Raw genomic sequence first — 21664 nt, 5'->3', positions numbered from 1 at the left:
TATTTTATTTGATATTACTCTTATCTTTTATTTATTATTTCAATAAATTTGTCCATATCATAAGATAGACACAGAGTTTGGAGTTGAAAAGAACTACTTGATTTTAATATTATAAATCTGTTGGTCTGTATTTCTATATGCCTCAGCAGAGGCTGCTTAGAGTGCAGCATTTTCCACTTGAGCCCATCTTGTGTTGAAGCAGATTTAAAGTCAAATCTGGAAGTGATTTGAAGATGGAAAGAGTTGGAAAGTCCATTTGCTCTCTGAGTAGCTTGTTCTGCATTAATACACCTATATAATTTGCTTCCATTGAATATAGCTTTTAATCAGAGTATCAATTATCTGACAGAATTTTGGAGTTTATTATGTCTACTCATTGGCCTTTTTCAGCTCACAAAGATTCCACTAAGGAAAGAACCTATCCTCTAAAAAGCTGTGCAGGTGATTCTTAGTTACAGTGCTGCTTGCTGTCTTTTATTGCATTTATATGAGCCTAGTTTTAAGTTTTTCTTTATTTTTCCCAGGACCTATATTGACACTAGCATATATGCAGGTTACTTGTCCTTTCAGAGTGCAGGTCAGGTACTAGAACTTTTTAGATCTATGGGAATTGCTCTGATTTTCCTCAAGTCATTAAAAAGCATCAGCAGGCCAGATCTGCATAGGCAATTCTTTTGAAACTCTGAATAGTTATCTTCTGGGCCTGCTAAGTTAAACTGTTACAACAGATGCTTTTCTAATATCCTCAGTTATGAATAGGTTAGAAAGTATTTCTCTCATTATGTTAACATAATTTTTCTTCTTTTTGCAAGTACGCTTCACTTCCATTACTACTATTGTCTTTCATCTCACTCTTCATCTCTCTACACTTCCAAACTTCTGTCCTTTCCTTGCTCTCTTACTGTTTTTCAAATTTGTGCTGGTTTTGACTGGAGTAGAAGTAATTTTCTTCTTAGTAGCTATTATGGGACTGCATTTCAGATTCATGCTGGAAACAATGTTAATAGCACAGGGATGTTTTGATTATTGCTGAGTGGGGCTTATATAGTGTAAAGGCCTTTTCTGCTTTAGACCCCTCCTCACAAGTGAGGAGACAGGGGATGTACAAGAAGTTGAGAGGGGGCACAGCCAGGACAGCTGCCCACAAGTGATACAGAGACATTCCATACCACCAAGCACTGTGCTCAGCAGTAAATCTGGGGGAAGAATAAGAATGTGGGAGATGTACAAAGGGATGGTGTTTGCCTTTCCAAGTCACCATTACCCAGTGATGAAACCCTGCTCTCCTGGAGATGGCATCTGCCTCCCCATGGGAAGCACTGAATTAATACTTTGATTTGCTTTGCTTTTGTGTGTGGCTTTTGCTTTCCCTATTAAACTATCTAAACCTTAATCCACTAAATTTATTACTTTAACTCTTCTGACTCTCACCCCTATCCCACCAGAAGATCGTGCCTGAGCATTAGCATGGGACTTAGTTGCTAGCTGGGGTTAAACCGCAGGAAGTTGTTTGCATTTTTATGAAGTTATGTAATCTAAAGTAGGGTGAATTGCCAGCCAAAATTGTCTGCTATCTCTTTATCAGTTGATATATATTGCAATTTTTTTGCTATCTCGAAATTTTTCATTAAAAACTCTCTGTTCATAATTTTCTGGGGTTTTTTTTCTCCTTCTACTTAGTTATCATCATCATTTTGTTTCAGTCTTCAGAAAATAGGGGCAGAGTGTGTGCCTATATGTATTTATACATATCTATAAAGGCACCTTTGTGTATGTATGTTCAAGAATTGCTCTCTGTTTGTCCATAGTGAGTTTAATTGAGAAGAGATCACTGTTGCTTAGGCAACTGGCAGTTTTTACTTCAGTGATTAATTCAGTGAAAAAGAGGATGTATCATCTTTGGAAGGAGGGTCAGGTCTCTCAGGAAGTATTTAGGGGGATTGCTAGGGCATGTAGGAAAAAAAAAATAAGGCCAAAACTCAGTTTGAACATAATTTGGCAACTTTTGATAAGGATAATATAAAATGTTTTTATAAATATATTAGTGGTAAAAGGAAGGGTAAGATCAGCCTTTGTTCTCTACTGGATGCGGGAGGGAACTTAGTAACTGCAGATGAGGAGAAGGTGGAGGTGCCTAACGCCTTCTTTACCTCAGTCTTTAGTGGGAAGATGGCTTGTCCTCAGGACAACTGTCCTCATGGGTTGGTAGATGGTGGCCAGAATGGTCCCCCTGTTATTCAAGAGGAGGCAGTCAGAGACCTGCTGAGCCACTTGGATGTTCATACATCCATAGGAGCAGATGGGATCCATCCCAGGGTGAGGAGGAGTGGCAGATGAGCTTGTGAAGCCGCTCTCCATCATTTACCGACAGTCCTGGCTCACTGGTGAGATTCCAGATGACTGGAAGCTGGCCAATGTGATGCTCATTCACAAAAAGAGTGGGAATGAGAATCCTGGTAATTACTGGCTACTCAGCCTGACCTCAGTACCCAGTAAGGTGATGGAACAGTTTATATTGAGTGTCATTGTGCAGCACTTACAGGATGGCCAGGGGATCAGACCCAGCCAGCATGGGTTTAGGAGGGACAGGTCATGTCTGACCAACCTGATCTCTGTCTATGACCAGGTGACCCACCTGGTGGATGCAGGAAAGGCTGTGGATGTGTCCATTTGGACTTCAGCAAGGCCTTTGACACTGTCTCCCACAGCACACTCCTGGAACAGCTGGCAGCCCACGGCTTGGACAGGAGCACTCTGTGCTGGGTTAGGAACTGGCTGGATGGCCCAGGGAGTGGTGGTGAACACTGCTGCACCCAGCTGGTGTCCAGTCACCAGTGGTGTCCCTCAGGGGTCTGTGCTGGGGCCAGTCCTGTTCAATATTTTTATAGATGACCTGGATGAGGCTATTGAGTCCTTCATTAGTAAATTTGCAGATGACATTAAGCTGGGAGTGTGTGTTGATCTGTTGGAAGGGAGGAGGGCTCTGCAGAGAGACCTGGAATGGTTGGAAGGATGGGCAGAGTCCAGTGGGATGAAGTTTAATAAGTCCAAGTGCTGAGTCCTGAGTTTTGGGCTCAAAAAACCCCTTCAATGTTATAAGCTGGGGACAGTGTGGCTGGACAGTGCCCAGGCAGAAAGGGACCTGAGGGTACTGGTGACAGTGGCTGAACATGAGCCAGCAGTGTGCCCAGGTGGCCGAGAAGCCAAATGGCCCCTGGAATAGTGTGGCCAGCAGGGGCAGGGGGGACATTCTACCCCTGTACTCGGCGCTGGTGAGGTCACACCTGGAGTTCTGTGTCCAGTTCTGGGCCCTCAGTTCAGGAAGGACGTTGAGATGCTTGAGCACATCCAGAGGAGGCAACAAGGCTGGTGAGGGGTTTGGAACACAAACCCTGTGAGGAACGGGTGAGGGAGTTTAGCCTGGAGAAAAGGAGACTCAGAGGTGACCTTATCACTCTCCACAACTCCCTGAAAGGAGGTTGTGGTCAGGTGGGGGTGAGTCTCTTTATCCAGGCAGCAACTGACAGAACAAGGGGACACAGTCTTAAGCTGTGCCAAGGGAGATATAGGTTGGATATTAGAAAAAAGCTTTTCACAGAAAGGGTAATAAAGTATTGCAGTGGTCTGCCCAGGGAGGTGGTGGAGTCACCATCCCTGGATGTATTTAAAACAAGACTGGATGTGGCACTCACTCCCTTGGTTTAGTTGAGGTGTTAGGGCTGGGCTGGACTTGATGGTCAGGAAGGTGCCTTCCAACCTAATCATTCTGTGATTCTGTAGTCTTTATCAATCATAATCCATCAAACTATGCCAGATGTTTCTTTATGTAAACATTCTTTTTTCCAAGTGTTAAACAGGACCAGTCTGAAACTTTTGAATTACTGTTTTGTAATTACATAATTTGTCTAATTATAAAATTGTGTAATTAGAGATAGATCTTTCCTCACAAAGCTAGAACATACCTTTAGAGAGTATGTTCTCTCCATGAAGAAACTAGATTGTATGAAAACAGACTTTGTATAAAACCTATGTGCAGTTTTGTTTGATTTTGCAAAGTGTCACTTTCCAATTATACTATTTATTCCTAACCAGTCCATGTAGAAAAGAAAATTCTTGCTTCAAGTAAATGATACTGTTAATAGTATGCTTGAAAATTGAAATGCACAGAAGTTACTGAGCTTGTGTATGAGTGTGAAATACTTTTTTCTACTGATGTTTCAGGCCTTTGTCTCAGCCTGTTTTACTCAGGGGGCAAGGCACTCCCAGACAGTTACGTGTTTAGCTCCTTCACTTGGTGCACAGTGTATGTAAATATCTCAGACTGCAAGATTTCTTCTTTTCTTACTTGCATTATATTTCTGCACATCCATAGGCTGCACACTTTTATTGTGTTTCCTTTTCCTAGACAATATGGGGAGTGAATCCAGGACTGAGGTGTCCCTGAAAGAAAATGCTATAAAAAATGCAATTGTCATAATTTTTATTAACTGGTTGCATGTCATGATTTTCATAAAAGTAATTGCATTCATCTGCAGCTTGACTTATTTTTTGTTGGTTTTTTTTTACAGCTTTTTCACTCCCAGACCTTACAGAGCAGTTCACACCTCCCGATGTTGCTCCACCGATTCTTGTCAAGATTGTGGAGACTATTGAAAAGAAAGGTAGGCTGAAGATCTACCAAAGTTTTTTGTTGCTTATGTGAACCAAGACTGCAGAATTGTATCCAGAGCTGCCATGTCCTCTATCTAGAGCGGATAGTGCATCAAATTACTTAACATCCAAAATAATCTCCTTTAAGGTTTGTTGCACTGGTTTCTTCCCCTTAGAGGCTATTTGGACTGTAAGAGCAAAACCAAAGCTTGCCTCAAATGCCATTTAATAATTATTGGAACGTAAGGGAGCGTGTTTGGTATTTTGTTTTTTCTAACTAGTAAGGACCTTTAGTTGGTTATGTAAATGACACCATAACATTGAGTTGGGTACACAGCCACACGGAGAAAAAAGTAATGTTCTGCTCCAAAGCAGGGGAAAAAACAAAAGAATAAAAAATGAAAACGTTTCAAGAGCTGGTTTTATTCTTCAGGAGACAATTTTTAATTTCTGCTTTAGAGTGAGTCAGATAGTGTTGCTTTTATGGGTTTTTTCCTTACCCTGCTTTCCCGTGCTGACGTCTCTCCATCCTTCTGAGGCTTCCCTCTTTTTTTCTACGATGTCATACTTCTTTTGCCCTGTTCCTACCTTTCTGGCACCTCCTCTGATTTTGCTTTTCATAGTCCTGGTGAGGTAAGGACCAGCTCAGTGAGTCCATTTTATTTAGGGACCTTAAACTGGGGAACAAGAGCAGAAGTGATAATCTGATGAGAATCAGGCTGCTGTCCTTGGGGTCATAGGTTCTAACATACTCCTCTGGCACTTTAAGAGTATAAACCTTTCCTGAAAGAGTAAGAGTTTGCTGATATCAACGTGAAGGGCCAGTATTTAGCACCGGTTTGCATAAGGAATTGCTGCTTTCACGAGACACCACCAGTGCTAAATCATCAGCGCTCTTCATCCCTGTGTGTTTCCTTGTGTCTTCTCTATTTTCACTGATGTAGGAAATTTGTAAACAGTATATTTCATCTGAAAACACTTCATTGATATCTTTTCTAATAATTCAGGTGGATTATTAGATACATTATATGATACATACAGATATTTTCTCTGACACCAGTGTGAATCTGTTTCCTAGTCCTGGCCTTCTACAGTTGGCCAGTGGACAGTTGTACAGATTATGTAGGACTACTGGCATCTCTGATCTTCCTTGGTCATCTCTTTCTGCAGACACAGCAGCATGAGTGCACAAAGCTTACAGCCTTAAAAAACCATCACATTCTTTAGTGTGGTAGGTGAAAGCACTGCTAATTTATACTGTAAGTACTTACTGAAGAAAACAGAAATACATTGCATCAGGGCAACAGTCACCAAAATACTAATATTGTCCTGAACGTGTTCCATCGATTTTGTTTTGAAGGTCTGGAGTATTCAACTTTGTATGGAACACAAGGCTCAAGCAGCACAGTGGAATTAAGACAAATTTTTGAATGTGGTAAGTACAGTTTTCTTCCTTCTTACAGTTCTCCTTCTAAATCTCTTAGACTTTGTGGTCAGATCACTCTCACTCATATATGCTGGTTCTCAATAATATACTATTAGAAAGACATATATAAGCACAAAAGTTTTCTAACTTTTACACTTGGTACAGAAAGTATTTTTCACTTTTAGAAGTTGTCTTTTTTTCATGGTTCCACTGCACATTTTTTTTTTCTAAGAGTATTTATTTTAATCTCTTGTCCTCTCACTTGTTCAAAGACTGACAGTCTAGCTGTACAGAGAAAAACAAGATTTTTTTTTTTTCCAGAATCATGGTAAAAATACATTATTCCTGAAGGGCTGCTTATTTTGTAAACAAATGGCCAGTTGTTTACATACAGTCCTGTGGGGCATTTCTTTGGTTCAGTAGGTGTGGTGTCAATAGCAGCCCATTATCTACCTGCTACAGAGTGATACTGAAGTGAAAGAGACAACTGAATTAATATTGTAGGCTGAGTTCTCAGGCAGTAAAATGCACCTACACCACTAATGCCACATACCCGTTCAAGTTTCCTTAAATATATTTCTCTTCTTTTTTAGTAAACTTAATTTCTTCTTCAGTCCAGAATATACTGGCATGGCAACACTGTTTCAGTATGAGAGTAGGAGGAGAGTTCGACCTCGACTTGGCAAGCTGGGGTGCAATGTGTGGTGTGAGCTTTCATTTGCCTAAAAGACTGCCAAAATACAAGAGGTAGAAAATGAAAATGGTTACATGCCTTGTTGCCAAAGGGACAAAGAAAGCAAGCTCACACAGTGATTTAGTCTCTTCATTTTTAATAATTGCAAACATTAACATATTGAATAAGAGATGATACTTTGAGTTGTCTGCTTTTTCAAAACAAAAGAGCATCTTGTCCTCTGCTGATCGTGCTAGGAGTGAAGTAGTGTATGTGTACAAGCAGAGAGAAGATAGGCATGTGGTACTAGCAGCCTCATGATAGCAGTCATATTTTTAGCATTGTATTTATGTTTTTCAGTCCAGATAAATCCAGATTTTCTGTGGCACCAATATGATTGTATCTCTTAATTTATTAGAATCCTGTCTTAAGTCTCTAAACTGAGTTATACTTTTATGAAAGGTTTATCTTTCTCTTGAGATGAAGAATTCATATTTTACATGTATTCTTGCTTGAAATGTAGTTAGGTTTGAGTAACAGAAACAGAACTTTTGTCTTTAGTAACAGTGTCCCTTTCTGACTTCTCTTTAAGATAGGGTTAGGATCTTCCAGGACAGAGCTGGTGCAGTGATAGAGACACATCTCATTTCCTCTGCCTGCTCTCTTTGAATTAACAGAATGCTAATTCAGACGGAAAAGTCAGCTTTGGTCTCAAAGTTGTGAACTTGCATTAGTATGCTGTTCTGCTAGTGGTTAAGATGCTCTCCACTTTTTGATTGGATAACTGTCTGTTATCATCAACACAATACTATCTATCTCCAAAATCAAAGCTGTTTTACATCTTGTCAGCTCAGCAGATGGAAGAGTTTGGGTCTGTTTATGATATTACACCCAGAGAGCTGCAGAGTAAGTATATTCTTACTCATGTATTCATTATAGTAATTTGGTACATACTTCAGAGAAATGGTCAACACTGAAGAAACATGCTTTAACTTGGCTTATTAAATAAAAAATAGTCTGTGAGCAGAAAAACTAATAAAAGCTACTTCTTTAAGAATTTGTGGCTTCTCTGACATATAATTGCTCTCACAGAAATCATTCCCACACTGCAAGTTTTATATCGTCTTATATCATTTTATATCATAGACATTCATTATGCCTTTTCTCTCATGCAAATTCTTTGGTGTCTGATAAGGTTTGAGCTCATACTGCAAGCTTTTTGTTGGGAAAACAAAGGAGGTGGAGCACTAAGTTTCTCACTACCCCCTCTTGGCTGCCTTATTTCACAGTATTGGTAGACACACCATTTATCTGAGTTCTCTACCTCCCTGTTACCTTTGTTTAAACTGGATAAACAGATTCAATAGTTATTTTACCAGGGATCTTGCTAGATAGAAGGTTGATCAGCATTAATGCCTCTAAATTCTTGTACAGAATATGCATCTTTTTATATACACTTAGGATTTTACTGTGCCAGAGTTTCATGTTATAGAATGAACCCTAACCTTGCTTCCACTATTCCACACTTCCATTTTTATTTTTGCTGCCAATATTCTTTGCTCCAACACTAACATGTAGTCCTTTATGTGACACTCCCAAACCTTATCCCAAGTCATAACTATCCTGGAAGGATATCAAGTGTTACAAGATAAATCCCAACAGCTGCATAAAACAGTTCTGCACGTGTATTTGTTTCGGCTTGCTTACATAAATATTTGCAGACTTGGATCCCCAAGATGTTAATCAAACTTTCAGTCATAATAGAAATAGCTCCCTGTAGAGAAGCTGCATTTGACCAAACTTTTGATTAGTACTTACTTCTTATACAAAATATTTACACATAAAACAGAGACCTGTTAAAAATATTCTGATGTTCCATAACATTGCCAAGAATCAGCAAGTCACTACTGTTACTCTGAGTTCAGCCCTGAATTGTATGTGACAGAAGGCCACACACAGTTATGGAAACCATTTGGTTTATCAGATGCCAAGGGACCGGCCATGGTGTTAAACTCTGTGTTCTTCATCTCAAAGATGTTTCTTGGTGTCTTACAGTCTTAGGAATTGTTCCTCATGAACCAGATGTAAGTTAGCAATTTTGGCTTGTTATCAGCTTGAAAATTTTTTTCCACTTTCTGAAGTCTGAAAAGCATGTTGCTCTTTCCCCTTAGATGCCTCTTCATTAGATTTAGAGACATTTGATGTCCACACTTTATCAGATGCTCTCAAGAGGTATATCCTGGACCTGCCGAATCCCATCATTCCAGCAGCTGTTTACAGTGACATGATTTCTGTAGCTCAAGGTATGATTATCACATTATTTCAAATGTCAAACAAAAAGGCTTTTATTAGAATTCTGAGTATCTGGTGGTTCAGCTGTCACCCACAGAAAAGAAAAAATTCTACATAACCTGGCAGCATCTCAGAAGCTATAAATATACCTTTACCCATTTTGACTAAAGCTGTTTCAGTTCAGATCAAGACATTCTGCATTATTCCATTATTTATTTAAGAATACATAATGTAAAATATAAGGGATAACACAGTTCTCTTCATTTTAGTAACTAGAAATACTATAGAAATACTGGGGGGAAAAATCAAGGACTTACCTGTACACAGAAAGCTAATTTTTAACTTTTTATCAGTGCTGACAAAGTAAATGTATTAGAGGTCATGTAGTGCTGTGTTACATTGGGGTTGCAGATTATGAAGTGAGAAATACATGCATGTGAGATTCGTCATCTACAGTGGTCATTTCAAACAAGTACAGCTTATAGGCTTTCAGCACATGGGCCAAGTATTCTGTTATATATCTCAGGACAGGATATTGTTACTGGTAACCTTCAAAGTTAGAACAGCACCTGTGAGACTTATCTAGTGCATCTCAGAATTACCCAATCATGTGTGACACTAAACACAAGACAGACTTCTACCAGTACACTCTGAACAGATTGTGGTTTTTACCAAAATGCATATCTGTTTCCATTTGACTTTTAAATACTTGTTCTTCACTCTTTCCTGAGCATTTCATTTCTTTTAAAAGAAGAAATAAATCTTTAGGATCTAATGAAGGACAGAATTATTTTTTTTTCTGTAAAACTGGTCTTTCTAAAGGTATCACATATAGTTTCATTTTACTTGAATGTTCCTGTGCTGGTTTCAAGAACCATTTATCTGTTTGCTTGCAGAAGTGCAGAGCTCAGAGGAATATGCTCAGTTGCTGAAGAAACTGATCAGATCTCCAAATATACCTCCCCAGTATTGGCTCACACTCCAGTATTTGCTCAAACATTTCCTCAGAGTTTGTCAAGCCTCCAGCAAAAATCTCTTGAATGCAAGGTCTCTGGCTGAAATTTTCAGCCCTCTGCTTTTCAAATTCCAGATAGCAAGGTATGTGGGTCATCTTTACCATATTTTGTACTGTAAATATTAATTAGTAATATACAAATTAAGATTAATTAAATAATTTTCTGACCTTCTTTCTGATGTAAGGGCATTGTGGTAAATTCTTTCAATTTTTTTTTACTAATTTAAAGTAAACTTTGGTATTTCTCCTAGTTCTTACTGCCTAATCCATCTCTTGCAGCTCTGATAATACAGAACACCACATAAAAATCCTAGAGGTTTTAATCACAAGTGAATGGAATGAGAGACAGCTCGTACCAGGTGAAAAATATTTTTAATTTAAAAAGTTATGTGTTCTCTTAAATATTGAAATTCAACTTAAGGACAGTAAATGCTTGTGATTTTTTTATTTAAATCAAACTTAATGCAAAACAAAAGTGCACAGTTACATAGCTAAGGAGAAGTTGTTTATGTGTTTTATAGTGGTGTGCTATGTTTCTTTTATAAGAAATAGTCTTTTTCATTAAAATCATTTTGGTGTCAATTGTTTGTACAGCCTTAGGACTTTTGTTCACTTTTAATAAACAGCAAATAGGATTTTGTGGGTTTTTTAAGAGCCATAAACCAATAGAATGCATATCATACAGTGCTGGGGGGCTAATTCTCGAGGTTTTATTGAACTCTCAATTTACTCCCAGGCAAATATTCTTAGATTTGCTATACCCTATGGAGACATTATTTACATACATGTATTTTTTAATCCAGATATGAAAAATATTTGTTTATCAATATCAATAAATAATGTGAAAAATATTAAGAGCCCTTCCAGGAAATTTAGATCCTATTTATATTGCTTCTGTAAGTTAACATCTAATTAAGTCAACAAATAGTGAAGCACTCCTCTAATCTATGCAAAATCCCTGGGTTTGAATCAAATATTTGGTAGAAGCAAGGCAGAGTTGATAGCTATGTGCAAAGAAAATTATTAATGCAGCAAACTTTTTGTATTAGCTGAAAGCAATTCCTTTCATGGCTTATTAACGGAGAATGTCCTAACAAAGGAAAGGGTGAACAGAACGTTGGACATCCTATACCTTTCCCACCTCTGTAGTCAAAGTACAAAATAAAGTTCTTGGCAGTAGGATTTGTAGGGTTACTTAAGATCTGAAGAGCTAGAACACAGCAGAAAAGTGCTGTATTTCCTGTGTTTCAGGTAGGCACGTTGTATAATCTTCTTTATCAGCTAATGAAGATGAATTTAAAATGGCTAAACTCTATATCCCTAATGCTCTGTTTGAAAGGCTTTTCTAATCTTGCAAGCTCTGTTAGTTAGGAAACTTTCTCTAACATTTTGTGTACATCTGTTTGTAGCTTGCTATTTAGTTTTGTTCAATTTTGGTGAAATATTTAAGCAGGGATTTCCAGAACCTTGTGTGCTTTTCTGCCTAGTGGTTCATAACAACCAGGACAGTCAAAACTTACAGTATTTGTCCTATTTTACTAAGAATCAACAAATAGCTATTAATTATTAAATAATTATTTTCTTTGTCACATGTTACAAGCCTAAAAAAGGAAAACAGATTCTAATACTCTAATGCTAATAGCATTTTTTATAGTTACACATTTGCAAATGCTGTGGAGTATGTAAATATGTATGTTGTTACATATATCAGAAGCACTGGTTGGTAGGTTACAAAGGTAGGGTCTTCAGTTTCAAAGCAAGAATTTTATAAGTTGCATTTAAGAAATCACTTGGTTGCATATTTGCCCAAGTTATTTCATGTGAGAAAAGTATAAAAGTGAAAGGTGTTGATGTTAGAACTATTAATGAGGACAAGGAATCTAGTCATTTTGAGAGTGTCATTAGGGTGCTTGAAGAAATGCCATTGTATCCATCAGATTTATATGATTTGACACTACAGTAATAATTATGACTGAACATCTGATAGTTTTTAAAATTACTTCTGCATTAATTAATATAGCATGATGCAATAGTTTACTTTTACAGTCATACTAGGATTTTTCATGTGATCTGTTACAGAAATAGAACTCCTTCCCTGTGCATGTCAAAGTCCATCATGTCTAGTAGAATGGTTTTTAGTAGAACTTTTGGATGTGTACTAATATCCTCAAAAAAAACTTTAAATAGAAATTTTCAGGCTTGGTAGTGTCTGGTTAGCTAGTCTCTGCCTTTAGGCCTGTAAAGAGTTTGAATCATTTTCAAAAGTTGAATCTTAATAGAATGTGCTGTAAGTTTGCAGGATTAGGCCATGTGTCCGTTTCCACACCAATATCATTCAGTGACCCGATCATCTGAAATGGTCTGTTTTTATCATTCTCATAGAACTATAAAAAGCACTCTGTGTTTTTCAGAACTGTGATTTTTAAGATTATTGCTTTATCTTATGATTTTCCATAAAGACTGTTTAGATAGGAAGATCACAATAAAATACACCTTATTTGTCGTGCAAGTATTTTAGAATTACAATATTAAATAGAACTTTACAAGTGGAGAATTTGAGAGGTCTTAAGCAGAAAGAATTTTACTTACTGAAAATAACATCATGACAACTGAGTGATAACAGGGAAGCCAGTGCTGCCAGGTTTCTTCTCTTTTTCACAGGCCGGAGTGATGGCTTCTTTCCTTCTTAATTCTTTTTGTTAAGATAAGAATATTCTGTCTAAAACAAGCTGCGTATGAAGTTCTACTGGTATCTTACGCAGTATATAAATACATTAAATGTAGTGTTAAGAGATAACTGATCTGAATAGCAAGTAGATCTTTGCATAGCTGTGGGTTTTTTTTCCTCACCACATCACCCGCTAATTATACTTCTTACCTGAAAACACTAGAAAGTAAGCAGCAGGACTTAACATCTTACTGTATTTTAAAATTAGTATTTTAAATTAGGCATCTTTAGGTGGACGTCTTTTAGCTAGAGTGATGCTTTTAGCTAGAGTGATGTCATAACACAAGACAAAGGGTTACTCCTAGACCGTTACTTGACTTACTGCAGAACAGTTGGATTGGGGTTTTTTATCTGCCACGGTGTTCATCAGCAAAGTATAGATTCTAGTTTGTGGATTAAAATAGTGCTTAGTCCTACACAAAAATACTAATTTTAACAATACCTATTAACAGAATCATAGATTTTTGTGTAGCAGATGAAGAAAAAAGTAATGTTGCAGGAGAAAGAAGGCTGGAAAATATTAGATCAATTTTCTGGTTCTTGTCTCATTCGTCAAGTCTGTCAGTAGGAGAGACAAAAGCTGGTGTTGGTGGGGTAAGGTAGGATTTTTGCATCCCATCTGAACATTCCAGTTTGATGTACAGCTGCACAGACTTTAAATTAAAGAGTACAGTGAGAAACAAAGTACAAGTCTCTAAATATGCTATCCAAAACAGTACTATTAGAAGAAAATATCTTAATTGTAGCCGGTTTTAGCAAATAGTGCTGCTCAGGTCTCACAGAACCTCACACATCATAAAGACTTTTGAAGGTAAATAGCAGAAAATATGTTATATTAGGCTATATTTATAAGTGTAGAAGACTGGGGTAGTTTTTCAGTTGTCAAGGATGTTAAAGGCTCTTGGTTTTTCTGTTTGGAAGTGGATTGCCCTGGATGCAGATCCCAAAGCTGCCCATAGTAGGTGCAGTAAATTCTCCGAGCAACAGGGTTGGCTTAGCACTCATAGCTGTGAAGGCAGGTCACACAGTGAAAGTTGGGAGGTAATTTTGGTGGGGAGTTTAGGGAGATAGGGGTTCTTTCTGGAGTTGGAGTGTTTGAGAATAATGTCTGTCTTAGAAAGGCAAAAAGGAAGTGGAATGTGGTGGAATGTGGTGAGAGAACAAGGGGATGTGGGGAACTTGTAGCATTGCTGGTGAAAAGCAGAAGAGCTACAGCAAAGGAAAGAGCTGCCTTTTATTAACAAATCAGACTCCAATAGCCTGTGCACTGACAGAAGTTGAGCTGCTTTGTCTGGGCTGTCTATCCCAGTTTATCCCTGTTTCCCAGGCTTGTATGTAACAGTGTAAATAATAGCTCAGACTGAAATACAGCATGAAAAAGTAGTTTTTATTACTCAGAGCATCATAGGTAAGAATGAGTGAGGTAATAAGGCTGCCTTATATGTAACTTCTCACTTATTGGGGATGATGTGAAAGTCCTGGCAGCATCACCAAGGTGCAGACACTTTGCTTTTAGCTACAAAATATTTACAGGAGTGGTGGCATAACAACTAGAGCAGGGCAATGTGTAGGCTGATACAGTTCCTCCTGGAATTTGATTCCTCCTCAAAGGTACCCTGTGTTGCTACAGGCATCAGCCTGCAACCACAGTCCTGTCGGTAGTGTCCTGGGGACATAAACAAATGTGTAGGCATGCTATCCGTTGTCAGAACTTACCTGCATCATGCCAGAGTCTTGGCTGGACGGGCAGCTGCACTGAGCGTGGTTTGGAGCATGCAGAAGGCTGCTGGTGCCAGGGACAGCAGATGCAGTGCCCACGGCGGGGGGGGACCGTGTGCATCCTTGTTCTGCCCAGCAGAGGGCTCCCCTTCTAAGCTAATAAAGTCAGGCTTTATCCCTGACCTAACGGAATGCTTGGCTAACCACTGTACTTTGGAATGCTATTTCCTTGGCTTAAGTTTTGACAGTGCTTTATATTTCCCAATACCTAATTGCAAGAATTTGATAAAAGTGAAACAATACATATGACGTTATTAGCATTTTTTGCAGATTGTTATGTCCGTGTGCAGGTATTTCTATGTATGTGTAAAACGTGGAAGCATGCCAAACCTGATCAGTTCTTTTCCTGCTTTAGACATAATTTTTTAGAAAAAATGTGCTATGTTAATAGGAGAACAGCGTGAGTATGAATGCAAGGAATAGTAGGCTGCAAATTAAATGGGTACCACTCAAGATTTTGAAATTTAGATAAATAGACAAGTCAGGGCAATTTTTGAAAATACAGGTGTGTGCATGCCAGTATCTTTTTTTGACAAGACAGTTGATTCTCTCCTGCAGAATAATGAGGAACTCATTATCTCTGGGTATTTGTGCTCTTTTAATTGATAAAAAAGCTCAGTGGACCAAGTTTGGGTTTTCTTTTCTCTTTTGACTATATACATCTGTATTGTGGCCCTGCAAACCAAGAAATGTTCTCAACCCCTTCTGTAATTTTAACATTAAAGAATTTTAACATTCTGTAATTTAACATTAAAGAAGTATATGAACTACAGTCTGAAGCTGAATTAGTTCAGAAACACAGGTTTCCATCTCCACTTGAAGTAGGCTGTACCTTTATGACTCTGATGCTTTAAATTCTATTTAGAACTGACAATTGTTCAAGTAGTCAGAGGCTAAAACTAGGGAAGCAAAGGATTGTTATAGGTGAAGCTAATCAATCAAATGCAAAACATCAGAAATGTACTGCAGATATTTGGGAGTTCATTATTAGGTGCAAGTGGTGTTTCACAGCATAGGAGGATTTTGGTCTGTGAAGTATTAAGGAAGCAAAAACCTTTTTATACTATTTTACTGCATTAAAGAGCAACAAGAAACAAGATGTCAAAGAAATTCTCAGTGTTTTTATTATAAATTCTCACTGTTTGGAAGAAACAGGAGGAAAATATTAATCCCCTTCTCTCCTCTTAATGTGTCTACTTCTTTTACTTTGATTTCCTTGTAGAAGCTTAACTGGCAAAGACGACAACCTCTGTAGGCAGAAGGAAGTAGGCTCTTTAGTTGCTGCTCTGTTCAATCTCCACCAAACACCAAGGCAAGAAAAATAGATTTAACCTAAGCTTCTCCCTCTTTATAGAGTTCTATTTCCCACCTGCCTGCCCAAGAAATGAACAATCGTGATATACTGGAAACTACCACAGATACAGACTGGTGTTTTTTCTAGTATTTTTAGTGTATAGGAAATTGATAAGAAGTCTCACAGCCTCAGTGTAAGGGTCTTGCTTGAAGCATCTCCTGTATTTGTGATCCAGGATGAGCATGTACAAGGTGATGCTCTGCTCGCAAGCAGGCTATTTTGCTTGCACAGGGCTGCTTCTAGGGATGCAGCTCTTTTCAAGGAAAATATTGTTCTATTTTTCTTCTGCAGTTAGCCACTTCCTGTGTTTGGCTGTTCATGATGTTTTTCTCATCTTCAATACTGCATGCATCAGCCTGTGATAGGGACTATTTTAAGGTCTCTTACAATGGTCTTCTCATTTACTTAGCTAAAATGAGAAAGTTAGCCTCACATTGGCCACTTGTTAGCTGATGACAACTTTTACTTTGAATCTGGCTCCCATCCCCCAGCTGAAATCCCTGGCTCAGCAAATATTTGAACCTACCCAAGTTAATCATGAAACTGAGATCTTTATCTGAGAGAGACGTGCAAGCTACTGAGGGTGGTGGTTTCTTTTTTTTTTCACAGTACTGAAGTCAGGTTCACTTTTTAATGATGAACCAGAGTAAGTGGATACCTCCTACACAGCACAGAGCTTTAAGCAGTTGAGAGAGAAGGCTTGGATTTTCTCACTGCAAGTTACAACAATTTAGGGGGTTCTATGGAACACTGGTTGGAAAGCAGAGCAACCTCTTTTTCTTCATTGCTTCAGAGAAGCTTCCTCGTAAATGGAAGCTTTAGGGTTTCTTTTTAAACAAGATTTTTATAAGAGGAAACCAGTACTGGATTTTATTTTCTACTGCTTTACAAGAGCGATCATTTGTGATGCATAATTTACAAAGTAAGTGATTTTTAATTTCTGTGTGTTTTTCATAATCTTATGGAAATATTATACTGTAACTGATTACCAGGTAGAGCTTTAAAATCTTAAGATACATGAATTTAAGTCAAGTACCTCAGTACCTCTCCAGGTTATATACAAAATGGGTAATAGCCTGTCTGCCTCCTCTGTCTTTTCTTGCCTGTAGGCTAGGCTAGTCTGAGCTGAGCGCTAACCTGATTATACAAGTTTGTTCAGTCCTAAATTTGGCCACCAGTGAAACTCTAGGGAAGCAATTTTTCCTGAAAGTCTTTATTCAATGGAATAAAAAAATTTACTGATCCCACATGAGACCTAAAAGTAGCAATGCAGTTTTTGTAGGAAATCTTTATAACTTAATTTAAATAATCACCCTGGCAAGGTAGCTGTTTGGGTAGCAGGTGGACTAAACCTGTAAGTTCAGTGTTCAAACTTGTGTCTGAGGTGATTTTAAGTATCGTATTTCATTTTGGATATGGAAAGAATCTTTGGAGCATATCTACCTTCAATAGGAACGGGAGAGTCTACTTCAAAATTAAGCTTCTTAATGTACAAAGCAAACTAGCATGCATCTTTTTGTATATGTTGGTACTCCAGGATACATACTCTTGTATGTTGATGCTTGTCTGAAAGGGGTAACCTGCTCAGGGGCACAGACAGTGGGGCAGGTGATAGGGGAGGGCAGGGGTGAAATATTTGGAAATCATACTAATTGTGTTAATTTTTTATGAGTATTTGTGAGATACAGCACATTTCAGCTGTTCCAGAATTTCTTACGATATAAGGCACAGATAGTTGCTACAGCTGGTTTTTGTTGTAGTTACTTTTGGTCTCTGGTTTTCTCCCCCTGTAGATTTTAGTGAGTATAAAGCATTCATATTGCTCTACATAGCATTCTGCTCTGAAGTTAATAGCCTGTTCTCTCCATGTCTCTTCCAAGAGGCCAGAGAGAGTTACAGTCAGTGATGGGGGTAGTTAAGATGGAGTATTTCTAAATGGCTGGAGGATGCTGCTGACATAAAGTCAAGGGGCTGAGGAGACACTGACCAGAGACTCTTGCTTTTAAAAACAATTAATTTGATAAATATATCAATGAGCATAGGGTAGAGAAACTGTGTGAAAAGGCAGACTAAATCTTATTATATCCTCACAGCCTTTTTTATGTTCAGCAAAACCATTTTTGAAGTTCTTGCTCAGTTATGATTTTCTTCCATTGTTTGAGTGAATCAGCTGAATCTAAGATTATAATATTTTGGGTTTAGATTTCAAAATTAATTAATCTAGATTGATTCAAATTGTGTTTTATTACATAATGGTAAGAGAGGAAGACATCTCTGCAGAAAGCATGTTTTATATAGTAATATAAACTCTATCAGACCTATGTGCCCATAAAAATAGTAGAAATATGCAGAGTTTAAAAATACAATCCATATTTCATTATGTGGATATATACATCTCTGTGTTGGTGTAAAATGAGTATGCAATGTAACACACACAGTCATGCTCTTCTCTAATGCATCTCTAATATGTGCAGTAGTTCTAGAATCCTTTTAAATCTTTTTGAATGACAAACTTCAGGCATTCAAGCAGGAGAATGCACCTGAGATGTGACCGACCTGCTTCTGAAGGGAGCTGCCCTGTGTGAGAGTGTGTGTTGTGTGCGCCTGTGTGTAAGAGCTACGTGCTGCAGCATATCAGCCTTTTGTCATCCTGCCAGGATTGGACTGTACCATGCTGCAAAGTCAGGAAAATGAGCCAGGAACACAGGCAAGGAGAGCCCACTTGCTCCTTTTGTGTGTAATACAAGCTTTATATTGCAATTCTGCTAAATGTAGATTCTTCTCAAAACTGAAATTGTTTTAAGATTAATGTAGAACAAAATGAGGAAGCAGGAGTGGTTTGGTGACATTATTTTGACATGATTGGCTGAGGATTATGATGTAATAGGTTACAGTACAGCCCCTTATAGGTTTTAAAATGAATTCCAAGACACCATTACAAAGACAGCCTGACTCTTTTCTTGTATCTGAGCTTACTCAGTGAAACTCATACAAATGTACAATACTGTTTGGAATATGGAAGAACTGGATATAGAATATCCTAAGACAGATATAAATTGTGGCACAGACTTGATGTTTTACATAGAAATGGATCCACCAGGTAAAACTGCAGTCTTATTATAGAAGACTTAATTAATTTTGGTCTTTACAATAGTTGTTAAAAAATTCTTGCTGGATGTGTAGGATTTCTTTATTATTGAAATAAATAATTTTCCTTTTTTCATAAATTAGAATAGAATTGTGGATTAGTGCATGGTTGTAGTAATTAGAATCTTAACATATTAAAATACCTAACTGCTTAGTTGACTGAATTTTTACTGAATTGACCTGTTTCTCTTTGGATTTTATTATGTCAGATGTAGTTTTAGTCCTGCTATTTTGTCATATAAAAATTGTATTTCTTTTATTACTATTTTTGCTCTCTCTGTTCCACACTGTGCCTAAAATGAGATGCTGTGGTAACACTCATATTTCCTGAAACAGTGATTCCAAATCATTGGCTTGGATTGTTTAAGGAAAAAACATTTTTAAAATTCGAAATACTAATTGAATGCCTGTTGTAGAATTTCTTCATATCATATGAAAGTATTACGCGATTCTGATATTCCTTGCAACTTTAAAAATATTGTCTTTTGAGCCTGGTCATATTATACAGGACAGGAATTATGTACTTACTGGGGAACTGAAAGAGCTGAGTTGATTTTTAATCCTGATTCCAGTGTAGTCCCCCTTGTTACTAAGTCAGTGCTGCAGTATCTTCTCTGGCACCCACTGGTATACATATGCAGCTTTGACATTGAAAAAAGGGGGGAGGGGGGGGTGTTTTTTAATCAGTCCTGGCATTTGGAACACAATCTATTCTGTAGAATACTAAGATTAACACACGGGATATTTGGGTCACAGATGGGTTTCTTAAACTGTTGGGTTTGTTTTTTTGGTGGTTTTTTTTGCAAATCATTACACAGAATGCTGAGGATCACAAAACCCTGATTCTTCTTGAAATAAACTGTATTGCTATGGGTTTGCATCTTTTATTACTCAGCTTCTAGGTAAGAAAACATCAAAATTCCTCTAAGATCATTACATAGGAGGAAAAATAAAAGTGGCATGTTTTATTGCTTGTTTTCACCCAAAGATGGTGAAAGAAGGTAATAGCAAACTTCAGATTTTTTTTTGTCAAATGCTTTCTTCACAGGGGCAGGAATTGATTATGGTGTTATATTTTCCTTAAAATATATTATTGCAAGATAGCATCATTTTTTGAAACAGTATAGCTTTATTTTGAATTATTTTGTTTTCAAATTTCTTGATTCCTGTAGTGTCTTTCAAAGAATGTTAACGGTGGACAACTCTGTTTGGTAACCGGTTCTTTTTTTAGCGCACTCCTAGAATTATAAAATGTATGTAATAACGTGTAATTTCAAGGAATATATGGTCATGTTTTTAGTGAGTTACAACTTCTCTTTCCCCCTTTCATTTGCAGCACTGCCTCCTAAGCCACCGAAACCTAATACCGTAACTAACAATAGCATGAATAACAACATGTCATTGCAAGACGCTGAATGGTACTGGGGGGATATCTCAAGGTAAATCACCTCAAGACATGTATTTCTTACGTTTGACTTTGTGTTATTCTTGCTGTGCTATTCTGTGTATATGTATTATGCTTTGAGTGTAGAAAATAAGTTTAAAGAGCAATTTTATGGTAGTTTCTACCACAAACGTATTACAGTTGGTTTTATTCCAAATATGACTAAAAAGTTACTGTCTGTCACTTAGAATGTAGTATGCAAAATTGTTCTGTTACTTTAAGGCTTCTATGAAATGCTAGCGTGAAAAGATAGCACTAAGAAAGAATTTTGCTCTTGTTTTTCATTAAGAACCTCAGCTGTAGGCACAACAGTCAGCAAGTCAGACTAACAAGTGCCATATATTAACAACATTTTTATCTGTACTATATATAGGTATATTAGACCACCACTGAGTGCTCCAATTGCATAGGCTTGTATGAACAAGCAGAAAGAGCTTTACATGAATAATTATTTTGTCCAGCAGTGAGAGCACAGAGTATGCCATTTTTCACCCCACTTGTTTTCTAACAATTTTAAATAAGGTATTATATAGTTGTATTAATATGGAGACATAGAAGGCTTCTAAAACACACTTATTTCAAAACATCTGAATTTGAATTTAGAACACTGTGGAAGAGTAAGTGTGTGAGAACTAATTGAAATGATTGGTTACTTTTGCTTTCATTTTAGAGAAGAAGTAAATGAGAAGCTTCGAGACACAGCTGATGGTACCTTTTTGGTACGAGATGCTTCAACCAAAATGCATGGGGACTACACACTGACACTGAGGTAAGACTAGTTACACTGGAAACATAATACTTGATAGTAAAATGCAATAACTGCACTTAATGCAGAGTATTATATAGGAAATAGTACTTGAAGCATGCCTAACTTTTCAATGTACTTTATTTGCAGGAAAGGAGGAAATAACAAATTAATCAAAATTTTTCACCGAGATGGAAAATACGGCTTTTCTGACCCATTAACGTTCAACTCTGTGGTCGAACTAATAAACCACTACCGGAATGAATCTCTAGCCCAGTATAATCCTAAACTGGATGTAAAATTACTCTATCCAGTATCTAAGTACCAGCAGGTAATTTAGTTTGTTTTCTTTGCATTTCACTTAAATACAGAGAAATTATTGCTGAACTTGAAGAATGTGTAGAACTTCAG

At 37.5% G+C, this 21664-nt stretch overlaps 1 protein-coding gene across 5 annotated transcripts in view; it reads left to right on the top strand.

Annotated features, from left to right (window-relative positions):
* PIK3R1 (phosphoinositide-3-kinase regulatory subunit 1) overlaps positions 1-21664 on the top strand; it is a 62214-nt gene that overhangs the window by 30768 nt on the left and 9782 nt on the right. For 2 of the 5 annotated variants that reach the window (XM_086869273.1, XM_023944496.2), the window contains exons 3-10: positions 4569-4661; positions 6011-6085; positions 8921-9052; positions 9938-10139; positions 10336-10415; positions 20401-20503; positions 21179-21277; positions 21404-21584. In XM_086869273.1, the coding sequence (XP_086725399.1) occupies positions 4569-4661; positions 6011-6085; positions 8921-9052; positions 9938-10139; positions 10336-10415; positions 20401-20503; positions 21179-21277; positions 21404-21584 (965 nt within the window). Of the gene's footprint in view, positions 1-4568; positions 4662-6010; positions 6086-8920; positions 9053-9937; positions 10140-10335; positions 10416-16348; positions 16840-18824; positions 19018-19892; positions 19967-20400; positions 20504-21178; positions 21278-21403; positions 21585-21664 lie in introns of those variants that run through there. The other 3 variants (XM_023944498.2, XM_023944497.2, XM_023944499.2) reach the window with 3 other exon arrangements.

This window comes from Cyanistes caeruleus, chromosome Z, assembly GCF_971803275.1.
Source record: "Cyanistes caeruleus chromosome Z, bCyaCae1.hap1.1, whole genome shotgun sequence".
Lineage (NCBI taxonomy): Eukaryota > Metazoa > Chordata > Aves > Passeriformes > Paridae > Cyanistes > Cyanistes caeruleus.
This window is presented reverse-complemented; position numbering and strand designations above follow the sequence as displayed.